Source organism: Aedes aegypti, chromosome 1, assembly GCF_002204515.2.
Source record: "Aedes aegypti strain LVP_AGWG chromosome 1, AaegL5.0 Primary Assembly, whole genome shotgun sequence".
Classification (NCBI taxonomy): Eukaryota; Metazoa; Arthropoda; class Insecta; order Diptera; family Culicidae; genus Aedes; species Aedes aegypti.
Window position 1 is genome coordinate 278,640,223 of NC_035107.1, and position 12,694 is coordinate 278,652,916.

Sequence of the window (12,694 nt, forward strand, 5' to 3'; positions counted from 1 at the left end):
TTGATCCATGATTTCTCAATGTTTCGACTTTGTCCGGTATTGGGTGCTTTCCGGTACTGGGGGATCTCCCCCTATAGTCACGAACCATGGGTGGCAGTACTTGTATGAAAAATATAAAATTTGCATTATTTGCATTTTGAAATGTACCATTTAACCCTCTAATACCCAAATTTTTATTTTCGATCTAAATATCATTTTTCGTTATCTAAAATCGTTCTAAACACGGTGAAAAAACCTCGATTATCGTACACTGCATCAGCGTGGTGGTTTTGACGGTGGCAAACCGCGCGACGACTGAAGGATTAAAACATTATTTAAAAATACAAAAAAGGTTCAAAAGTGATAAAAAAAAACTTCCCTTACATGCGTGTTATGAGCCAAGGCTTAAGCCAAAAATAAAATCATTTTGATTTCCAAGCTACGGAAAAATACACAAAATTGCAAAGTGTAACCCGTCTAAAGGCGGGGTTGGGTATTAGAGGGTTGAGAAATATGAAAAAAAAAAAACTGATCGATGTTAACCCCGGATTATGGTACTTAACTTTCTCATAAAATATGTTCAAGAAAATTTGAAACTTAGGTTCAAACGTTAGAAGAATCAGGATCAGCTGCATACTCTGAAAGCAAATATAATAAGGACAACTGTGAGTTATATTGGGAGATAACAAATCAATATACAAATTTGGATGGCGAAAATTGGCATGACGATGAGTACGCACTGTCCCATCCTCTCACTATTTGTTGCGTGCAACCTCTTTGAAACTTGTTAGCAACTTCCAACTTCTACGTTCACATGTACACCCGAAAGACCCGATAATACATCCTAATCAGCAAAAGCTATTATTTGTGACGATAGTGTGCGTACTGAAGTACCACGTTCCACACTGACGTGTATGTATCGTTCTCGAAATTTGTTTTCATTCAATCCTAAACCGGTCAGCAGTGATGAAACAAGTGCCCAAATCTCGGTGATTGAATATTATTTCTAGAAAAAAAATTAACCCATTCACAAGAGGGAGTCGATCCCAAGTTACCATGAAACTATTCACAATCGTCCTTTGTGGAGTGCTGTTGGTATCGTGCAACGGTGCACAGAACAAAACGCAATTCGTCGCCACAGACGAATGGCAAGAAATTGAAGAAGGTGAGGTTCACATCTAGCTATTACAATGTGCAAAAAACACCACAATGAGTCGTTGATTTCTCGTAGGTCAATCTATACCGCAAGGATTGCACGTTAGAATCAATCTACAAACTGGGAAGAAGGAAGCGAAAATTCTGGAAAAGGAAGATAACGATACGCAATCAGCTGGACCACTATCCACCGTGCCCGGTGAAGGTCTTCAGGATCACGGTGGTGGTGCCACTGCCCTACCGTATGAAAACATCGGTAAATTGAAGGAAGCTCTGGAGAACATTCCCGGCGATGATTTCAAGTACAACGAAGAAGAGCTGAAGAAGGTCAAGGCCAAGTTCAAAACCTACGACGAGATCAAAAAGGAGCTGAAGGACGTCAATCTGGAGGTGAAAAGCGACAGTGACATTATGAGTGCACTTTTTGAACGATTCGAAGAAATTTTGAAATCCAAGAATCCGGCCGAGAATGCCGTGAAGGCCGAGTTGGATGTTATGTTCGAAGACTTGCAATATCTAGTGCATCAAATTGACAACGCCAATGAGTTCATCGACCGCAAGGGAATCGAACACATTATTTGGCCAAGCTTGAACCAAACCGAGTCAGCGTTGAAGATACATGGACTCAAACTACTTGGGACGGTGGTTCAGAACAACCCAAAGGCAAAAATTGCGCTATTCGAACGCAATGGTGGAAGTATTTTACTGACCAAACTGTCCCAATCAACCAAATCTGAGGAAATTTCCGCTGGCCTATACGCTTTCGGAAGCTTAGTGCGAAAGTTCCCATACGCCCAGAGCGAGCTGCTCAATGCGCACGGCTACAGTTTACTCTTCGACATTCTGGATAAGAACATCGAACCACGGGTGAAGGTCAAGATCATCAAACTAATCACCGACTTGGTGCAGGACTACGAAAATGCTCTAACGGGTCAGGAAGTGGACGCCACCACGCGGGAGCGATACGAATCCACCAATCTGAAGGAAGGCCTCCGCAAAGCGGAGTACTGCAAACGAGCCGGGGAGTTCTTCCACCAGAACAAAGCCGGCTTCGTGCAGGACGAGAATCTCACCGAGGAATGTGTGAGTGCACTGCGTAGCATTCGGCAGGGACTCTGCCAGGACGTATGGTCCAAGTGTCCACTGTTTCGGCACACGCTGCTGGTGTTGAGGAACAATTTGGACACCCGGTTGGACGATTGGGACGGCGACAAGGATGGGCGAGATTATCTGACGGAAATCCAACTGGGGATCGATAGGTTCGTGGAGGAACTGTACGGGAGTGGTCTGCCGAAGGACGAGCTGTAGTTTGAGCATTAAAAGCATTGAAGTTACTTTTGAGTAATTAATTTATTAAATACTTGATAGAGTGTTCTTTGTTCGATGAATAAAGCGTGATTCTGCTGAATGAGATAAACATGAATACCTACACCTTGTTTATCACCCTTACCCCGTTTTTGGTCATAAGCACACCTTTAGAGAACTAAACCGCCAATAACTCTCGTCACCAGCTACAATGACGAATTGATCGAATTTTCAACCTAATTAGTTGTTAGGTTCTTTAGATTTGTGTTTTTTTTTAAATCCAAGTATAGCTTTGATTTACCTACACTTTCGGAACGAGCTATTCTCGCGGAAATCAGGCCGCCATCGGCACAAATTGTTAGAATTCAAATTTTATGATACTGATCGCCAGCTTATGCTATAACTAAAGGATGGTCGTTTCGGTTTTCTCAAATTAATGGACCCCTCGCTAGCTAAACAGTTTGTGCAGTAGCCCATTTGATAAATCTTAGGTTCCTTTTTTAATAAGTACGTAATTTAGTGAGCAGGATCTGTTATCAATGAGGGAAAAACAGTTTTTTTCGTTCATAATCATGAAAGTTCACATGAAAATATGTTCACTGTATTCTATTCTCTATATGAAACGCAGTGAACACATTTTCGTCGAAAGAAAAACTGCTGTTGAAGTTTCGTTGATGACGATGATTACAATGACGGAGCGTTGAACGTTAAGCTGAGCAACAGGCTCTGTAGCAGTATAGAGACTTAACGCCAGTAAAAAGAGGAATAAGTTGAAACGAATCTATGACATTTGGTCGAAAGACATTTGGTCGAATGACATTTAGTCGAATGACGTTTGGTCGAAAGTACATTTGGTCGAATGGACATTTCGTCGAATGGACATTTGGTCGAAAAGGTTTAGTTACAACAGAAAGCATATATTTGGTCGAACCGACATCTCACTAGATGTGGGAAGGATAGTGGTTGAATCTAAATAGTATGGAAACAAAGTTTTACGTTAAGTATGACTATCGTCGAGAGTAGCATTTTGTCGCTTATACTAGAGTGATTGAATAATTGAAAATGTATCAGTCATTTAACCTACAATCTATATGCGATTAGCAAAATTTTACCAACATATTGATCAAACTCTTGCGTTTCTGACGTTTTATGCTGCTTTTTTCATTCAAGCATGTTTTGCTATTCGAGATAAGCTGATCATAAATGGATGCAAGTCAACTGTTGTCACCTCAGTCAACTCGACTTACCAACAAAGAAGAACATAGAATTAGCACAACTTTCAGTTTTAATAATTCAAAGTTTCTACTGCGAATTCTGTTATTCACCCGAGGTCATCGACACTGTCAGCAAAGTTGAGGAATGTTATTGAGCTGGAATCCACAATAAGCAAATTGGCCATAACCAACACCTAACATTCACTTTGCCATAAAGGTTTTCCTTTAAGCAAACTTTTTCTGCCGTTTTAATTCTGATTGCCGCATTCAAAATCTTACCCACGTTCGTAAGCTACAAGAACGGAATTTACGGAATTATCATCAGATAAAGATCAGCAGTTCATAACGAAGAACAATGACATTTCAAAAGAATAAAAACTAATAAAAACATTATGTTTATTAAAGAATGATGATATTTTTAAAGAATAATAAATTCACTAGAGCTAAATATTCCAGCCAATGCACAAAAAACTCCTTCTTAAAAGTTCATTTAAATAATCAACTAAATCCTAGATCTTGGCATAACTTCAAATTACAAATAAAAAATTGTATATTTTCATTCAACAATGGTATGAATCATTAGATTATTCAAAACAATATGTGATCCTATCAATTTTGCAAAGCTTAGAAAACAATTATTAATTTTTTGCAATTTCTCATCGTAATAGGCTGTTTTTCATCACGCCAATCTGTCATGAAACGGCATACTTTCCTGCACTGAAGTATGCAGTGCGGGAATAGTCATTACCCAACTGAAACCAGTGCTGTAATGATTCATTACGCAACGCTTTCTCATTATGCAACTGTTTTGAGTTGCGTAATGAATCATAACACAACATTTTTTTCTGAAATTGTAAAATAATGGTGAATGCATTCCGATATAATTTTTGATACCCTCAAGTGGTCTTCTATGAAATTGCAAAAAATGTTGTACGTAACTCGTTGCAGAACTTGATTTTTACAGCACTCGTCGTAAATATCCTACTCGGCAAGCCTCGTAGGATAACTTTACGACAAGTGCTGAAAAAATCATCTTTCTGCAACTTGTTCCGTAAACTACTATTACCAAATGATCTTCCAATCAACCATTTGAAAATAAGCTTTCAACCAAATTTCCGTTTAACTTGACGTCATTCGACCAAAATAAATGTTCCAAAGCAATTCGACCAAATGTCCATTCGACCAAATGTCCTTTCGACAAAATGTACTTTCGACCAAATGTCATTCGACCAAACGTCATTCGACCAAATGTCATTCGACGAAATGTCCTAAAGCAAGTTGAAACGTATCCAGTTTTCAGCGGTAGTCTCAAAATTCAATATGTTGAGTGCTAACAGGTGAAAAACTCTCTACTACCTAAAATCAAGATGGCGTCAAAATCCAACATAACCTCCAGTTTTTTTCACTCTAAATAATACTCATATTCTTCATTTGACTCAAAGATAGAAACAACTATTGAAATCTTGTTTGTTTGTTGTGAAAAAAATGTGTTTGAATTGATTATAGGGTAAGTACCTTGCTCACCAAGATTTTGTAGCTGATATCCCAACTAACATTCACTCATTTAACAAACACCATTATGGCAGTTTTATTCAGCATCATGTTTAATAACATTTCAATAATTTTCATGGCCAACCTCTGTTCAGGCGTTGTTTACACAAATTTGGAGAAACATTAAAGCATGTCGTTGAATTCCAACTTTATTTTTAAGCTTTTAAAACGTTTTACAAGCATTTAGTTCAGCTTTTATACGACTGGTCCAAAAATAATTAAAAACAAATAAAAAACAAAAAAAAATTTCTAGGCACTTCAATGTAGTGTACACAATTATCATGATACCGTGAAGGCCCCATACTCTGCGCACTTAAGGATTTTCAAATTTCAAACAGCTGTAATTAATTGAAAACAAAACACAATCCTCTGAATTTTTGGGAGCAAATACTTATTGATTTCATGTATAAGGAAAAAATATAAAAGCTTCACTAAGTAATGATTTTTATCGCAAATTTTTAATTTTTCTCAAAGTTGTCCGTGTTCCTAACTCTGCGCACTCATTTTTGCGATGCTCCTTATTCTGCGCATTCAGGTTCCTAACTCTGCGCACTCGATACATTATTTATAACAGTTGAAGTATTTTGCTAAACGCATTACTAGCATTCAAACTCTGAATTAATCTTAATTTTCTTGCTTTATACGGCTTTACGCCCCAGGGGAGCGCGGAATGTCTCTAACATAGAAGTTTATTAAGTGAAGTGAATTTTATCTTCAATTCAATCCATGATAATTACTGTTGCTGAATGCCATTAAGTGCAACTCTCAAAATAATCGAAATCATCATATGATTTCCAAAACATGTAATTAACTTAGTTTTCTATAATCCAAAGCAACATACAAAAAGAGTACAAACTACGTCTTTTTTGCATTCTCCCTTGGCGTGTAAAGGAAAATTAGCTTTGACTGTTTATGTATTTTCACTAGAAAATATAAAAACCAAATTTTCTTTTATTAGGTTCGGGTCCGGGTTTGAAGAAAATTAATAAGAACCTGGTTCTGGTTTGTTATATGTGAAACCCGAACATTCCTACTAAATACGAAGAATAGTTTAAGCGAAAGGGTATATCCATGCTTAATGTATTGTTCATCCCTCAATCGAGAAGTATCGCCGCCCTGTATAAGCGTGACGTTATTAATGAACGATTCATATTTCAGAACAATAACAGTACTTTATTGGCGTTTCTACAGCATTGGACAAAACATTTGCAACTTTTTCGATTTTCCATACAAAATGACCAACTTTGGTAAGCTAGAGCTCAGTTATTTATGGACCGATTCGAATGAAACTCTCACAGAACATCAGATATAACTTGAATTTTAACATATATTTTTGAATATTTTTTCCAATCACGAATTTATAAGAAATATCGGTTTAACTTAAGTGTAAATTATGACGAAAATTTCAAAACTATTTATCTCAAAATCTAATAGCCCTACACAAAAACTTCGGCAAACTTGTTCATCTCGTTAAAATCTACAACTTTGCTAAAGATACCATGAAGCTATTCCTTCAAGATGTTTAGTTATGTCAATTATAAAAAATCGTCAAAAAATTCACTTTAATCAAACGTAACGGTAAACTTGTGATCGGAAAAATCACTCAACAATATATGTTAAAATTCAAGTTATGTCTGATGTTCTGCCAAAATTTCATTCAAATCGGCCCATAAGTAACTGAGATATAGCTTACCAAAGTCGATCATTTTGTATGGAAAATCGAAAACGTTGCAAATGTTTTGTCCATTACTGTATATAGCAAATACGATTAAACCTCGATGTTCCATTACTCGATATTGACTCATGAAACTATACAAAAAATCAAAATTATTCTATTGCATGGTTAGGGAGCATTCAAAAATTACGTCCATCGTTCAGGGAAGGAGGAGTCTACGAAAATGTGACAATGCATCCATTAGGTACTTGTTCCGTTCTGTGAACAAGAACTTTATTAAATATCTCTAGACGTTTCTTATTATAAGAAATAAATTAACTTTTAGGATTTCTGTTAAGAACTGACTATTTGGTTTATTTCGGCTTCCTTTTTATACACATTGGTGTCACATACATTTACAGTACTGAACAGTTTGCTCGTGGTAGTTCAATCAGAATCCGTTGGGGTTTCTGCGGATTTACCGAACCGGGAATACTTAACAATCCTTCCCTCTTTGGAAAACAATTTATCATAATTTCATATTGACAAAATTCTACTTAATGCTAATAGTTCATTATTGTATTTCTATCTACTTATACTACATCTCACATGTTCGCGAGCGACTTCTTGTAATTATTGGACTTCTACTGCGCTTCAGTCTCTTAGGTTTGTTTGCTCCGCTTGATCTTTCTAGATTATCCATAAACATGCTGAATGATTGATCCTTAGGCTCTACTTCAAAGCCCATACAAACACTATTTTCGTCTGTCATTTCCCTACTACTGCGCTTCCGAGATTGTTTTGACGGGACTAGCAGTGCAGAACCTCTCGTAGACTTCAGCAACTTAAGTTGATTTCTGTGCGCCGATAAAACGTTCCTATGGAGAGATATTTGAAAAATATTTTTGGAAAGTTGTTTAATGAATTTAGCTTCAATCCAACGCTGTGGATCAGTTTTCCTAAAATTTTTATAGAATATCTTATCCCCCACTACCAGCTTACTAAACGGGTCTGGGTCTTGCTCTGCCGGGATGTAGGCATTGTCTATTGGTTTTGCCCAAGAAACATTTGCCTATTTTATAATCTTTTATTAAGCAATTTTTCACAACTACATACTGAATAGTTGCTTTATTATATTACTTCGCAGCTGCTACGCACACATTGTTCAAGCAAATCTGGCGAAATTATTAGGCTACTTATCATTTAGTGATTGCATTCATGTATTGTAATGATGTTTATTCAGGTTTCACTTAGCCTTATAAGGACTGTTGATTTAACAACGCTAATTTAATAAACAACATTATTGCAGTTTAATTCAGCATCATGTTTAACAACATTTTAATTATTTCCATGTGAAGCCTTTGTTCATGCGTTGTTCACACAAATTTGGAGAAGTTATAAAGCGTGTCATTGTATATTGACTTTGTTCTACAACTTCAAAAGCGCATTGTAAGCATTTATCTCAGCTTTTATTCAACTGCCACAAAATTAATTGAAAACAAATAAATGACCAAAAATCGCTTGACACTGTACTTCAAATGCAGTGTCATACTTTTACCATGAATTAATAACCACTTTTAATAATTACCTGGATACTGGATTCAAACTCGAGACCTTCCCATCGTCAGCGGTATATCTTGCCATCTGCGCCATCCTTGAATTCATATATCAGCCTTCCAGTGCTCAATATAAACCTCTTGTAGCTGAATATTGATCATGCTTGAGCTTCTATTCAACAATGTCTAATCAACACGTGCTATGCTGATCAACAACTGAACAAGCGCATTACTTCTGCTGCTGTTCAGTACTGATGCAAGCTGAATTCAGTCGGCTACTTATAGCGCACACTGAGAAAATTTATGACAATGCTGGTCAAAAATAAAGTTTATTCACAAAGTAAAAACAGTCTGAAATGATTAATTGAATTTCATAATAAGTTTTAACTTGTTAAAACTTTAATTTAATTGAACATCTAAGTATACTAAAATTCATTAATTTCATATATTATATTTTTCATTAGGTTAATATTTTAATCATTTGTCGTATTTTTTCTATATATTAAGCATTATAGAAACATAAAATATATTTCAATCATTTGTATGTTAAACGTGCTCTTTTTGTTTTTCAAAATCCTATATCAGAAGACTGATTCAAAATATTTTCTAAACATAATTCATAATTCAATTCAATTGTATTGAAAAATTATTGTATCCAATATGTTTTTATATATTAGTAAGTTAGTGACGAATTCGCCAAGGGCGAAAAGCCACTCAAATAGAGACAAATAATCATAATATTAGTAAATTGAACATTGCAATACATTATGAATACAACGCAATTTTTAGATATTTTGTCCACTTTCCGTAAATTTGGCTATGGTGTGACCTCTTTTGTAAGGCCTATTTATTGTTGAACAATGTGTTTATTAATCGTTATTTTGGCCTTCTTTGGGTTAACTGCTCGGATGATATATCTTTGTTTAATTAGGATTTTATAAAATACCTATTCAGCTTTTAATCATGTTCGTGTTAAGCATGGAAACAGCTGAAGTGCGAAGCAACCAAAACGTTAGTTCGTCTCCTGAACATCTGTTTACAGAAATATATTTGTTTGGTGGAATATTGGCTCCTTAATAGAATGAAAAATGACTTGTTCAACTCATTAGTAAAACAATCTTGACAAGTCGATAGAGATGCTTTGGAAAAGTTTAATAAGTGTTGAAACTACTATTATTCATTCCAATGAAAAATGTTGAAGATTGACTTAAATTTGGTTCTAAATAGCATCTTCTCAGCTCTTTCTAGGGCAATTTTTCAGCTGTCACCATTATTCAACAATAATCAAATATGTATGTTTATTTGTGACTCTTGAACTGTTAGTTGGGTAACCACTTTCATGTAATTATTGTTGAATTATTATTTATACTTCGATTATCATTGAAAATGTTATGATTAGTAACTATTTCCGATATCAATGACGTCGCAGATGATGATCGCTACATTTGGAAAGTTTAAATTATGATCTTTTTTATCCAATGTGATTCGAACTTTACCCTCGATGATCCACATGTCGCCTACATGTCTGAGATTTGATTAAGAAAACATTTCAAACATTTGAAAATAACATAAAAAAGACATAATATGTTTTGCTTGAATAAAAGCATACTCATATACTGTTATTCACATTGTATATAAGTTTTACTAATCATGCTGGTCAACATTTTAAGTATAAGACACTGAAACTTTTGTACGATTTGTTGTTAATCAAATGTTCAATATTCTACTTAAATTATGGCTACATCCTATAGAAGCTTTTAATCAGTCAATTGTTAAACTTCTTATGTGTTGTTGAACAAAAGCTACTATATTTGCATTTTCGGAGGTTTATTCAGCTCTTACTCAAAACACAAACTTAAAGTGGAATTACAGCTTTTTTATAAGTGGAAACTAATTTTATTCAGGTAATGATTCAACTAAAAATTTGTTCAGCAATGGTTGCTGCAATGCGACTTCTATTAAACACGTAAGTATTTTAAAAGCTACCAATTGTTCCTTGGGTACATCCTATAGAAGCTTTTAATCAGTCAATTGTTAAACTTCTTATGTGTTGTTGAACAAAAGCTACTATATTTGCATTTTCGGAGGTTTATTCAGCTCTTACTCAAAACACAAACTTAAAGTGGAATTACAGCTTTTTTATAAGTGGAAACTAATTTTATTCAGGTAATGATTCAACTAAAAATTTGTTCAGCAATGGTTGCTGCAATGCGACTTCTATTAAACACGTAAGTATTTTAAAAGCTACCAATTGTTCCTTGGGTACATCCTATAGAAGCTTTTAATCAGTCAATTGTTAAACTTCTTATGTGTTGTTGAACAAAAGCTACTATATTTGCATTTTCGGAGGTTTATTCAGCTCTTACTCAAAACACAAACTTAAAGTGGAATTACAGCTTTTTTATAAGTGGAAACTAATTTTATTCAGGTAATGATTCAACTAAAAATTTGTTCAGCAATGGTTGCTGCAATGCGACTTCTATTAAACACGTAAGTATTTTAAAAGCTACCAATTGTTCCTTGGGTGGGTTCTCTAAGTATTGCTTGTATTGTCTATTTGGATTAAGCAAATCCATCAAAATTTTGGGTTTATAACTAAACATTTTGCTGGAAGGTATAAACCCATCCGTTGTAGTGATTTGGTTCCTGTAGTTGAATAGGAAGTAATTCAATTGACTCACCATGTCTAACCTTCGTAACTCTGGATCTAAAAGATGTTTCTTCAAAGCATCCTTCACAACCCTAACAAGTCGTTCAGCCTGACCGTTGCTACTTGGGTTGTAAGGAGGGCTTTTCAAAGGTTTTATTCCATGATTCACAAGAAATGAAAAGAACTCCTTTGAATTAAATGGGGGGCCACCATCGGTAACCACAACGTCAGGAAGCCCAAATCTAGCAAAAACGGCCATGAATTTGTCAATTACTCGTTTTGCATCTGTACCGTTTTGCATTAATTCTACTTCCACCCATTTAGAGTGACTGTCCACTATTAATAGAAACATTTTCCTATCAAAATAGAAAAAGTCGGCATGAATTCGACTGAAAGGTCTAGTCGTAGGAATCCATTTATTCTCCGTAGGCTTAGAAGGCGCTGGAGATGATTTTATACAGATTTCACAACCATTGAGGAAATCTTCTATATCCATATTAATTCGAGGCCAAAATACTGTCTCTCGGGCCAATTGTTTCATCTTAACTATGCCTATGTGGTTAGCATGCAGCATTTTTAGTATTTTGGGCCTCAAATCCACAGGAATAATAACTCTTCCTTGATACATGACACAATTTTCTGTGACTTCTAGATCGGCTCGTAAAGAATACATAGATTTGTATCGTTCATTTATCGACATTGGCCAACCTTCTTTTACAAAACGCCGGATTTCTGCTAAATAAGGATCTGTTGTAGTTCCTTCTGCAATCTTTCGGTTATCTATTGGTAGGGAATGTGAAAAGTTCAAACTTTTAACATGCTCCGTGTCCAAACTTTTAGGAACCATTTGATCCAAAGGGAATCGCGAGCAAAAGTCTGCGTTTCCCATTAGTGATGAAGGTCTGTAAGCGATCTCAAAATCATAAATCGATAACTCCATAATGTATCTTTGAAGTCGTGTCACAAAAACTGAGTTAGCTCCGCTCTTGCCGAAAATTCCTAATAATGGCTTGTGGTCTGTGAAAACCTTAAATTTTTGCCCAAAGAGAAATTTATGGAACTTCTTGATGGTGCAAACTAACGCCAGAGCTTCAAGGTGTAGTATTGGATACTTTTTCTGGGCAGAGTTTAGAGAGAACGATGTAAAACATATCGGCTTTTCTTTTCCATTGATTTCATGCGCTAAAACTCCTCCTAAACCATACGAACTAGCATCCGATACAACAACAAGTGGTTTGTTCGGGTCATAATATTCCAAAATATCTGCCTTTAAAAGGGCAATCTTACTGTCTTTGAACGCATTATCACACATTTCAGTCCATTCAAAATGTTTGTCATTTTTCAACAGAGCATGCAAACTGCTCAGCTTAGTTGAAAGGTGCGGTACAAACCTGTGGTAATAATTAATCAGGCCAAGATAAGCCCTTAATTCACTAACATTTTTAGGAGGTTTAGCTTGTTCAATTGTTGATAACTTTTCTGGAGAAGGCATTAACCCTTTGTCTGTCACTACGTGACCTAAATATGGTAATTTGTTTACAAAAAATTTACATTTTGAAAAATTAACCTTTACATTAGCTTTACATAAACGTTCTAAAACTAATTCCAAATTTTTCAAACATTCAGCTAA

General features: G+C 35.4%; 2 protein-coding genes across 3 annotated transcripts in view; both read left to right on the top strand.

Annotated features, from left to right (window-relative positions):
* The window catches only part of LOC5565293 (protein THEM6), a 34,643-nt gene that overhangs the window by 8,106 nt on the left and 13,843 nt on the right, over nt 1-12,694 (top strand). The window contains exon 1 of one of the 2 annotated variants that reach the window (XM_021837921.1): nt 5,076-5,160. The exons of the other annotated variant lie outside the window; for it this stretch is intronic. The gene's annotated coding sequence lies outside the window, so the exon portion shown is untranslated. Of the gene's footprint in view, nt 1-5,075; nt 5,161-12,694 lie in introns of those variants that run through there. 2 annotated transcript variants of the gene reach the window in all.
* Nucleotides 864-2,557, top strand: LOC5573434 (nucleotide exchange factor SIL1). The gene is made up of 2 exons (XM_021837919.1): nt 864-1,144; nt 1,211-2,557. Exons 1-2 carry the CDS (start codon nt 1,036-1,038, stop codon nt 2,440-2,442), a joined length of 1,341 nt encoding a protein of 446 aa, XP_021693611.1. The 5' UTR covers nt 864-1,035; the 3' UTR covers nt 2,443-2,557.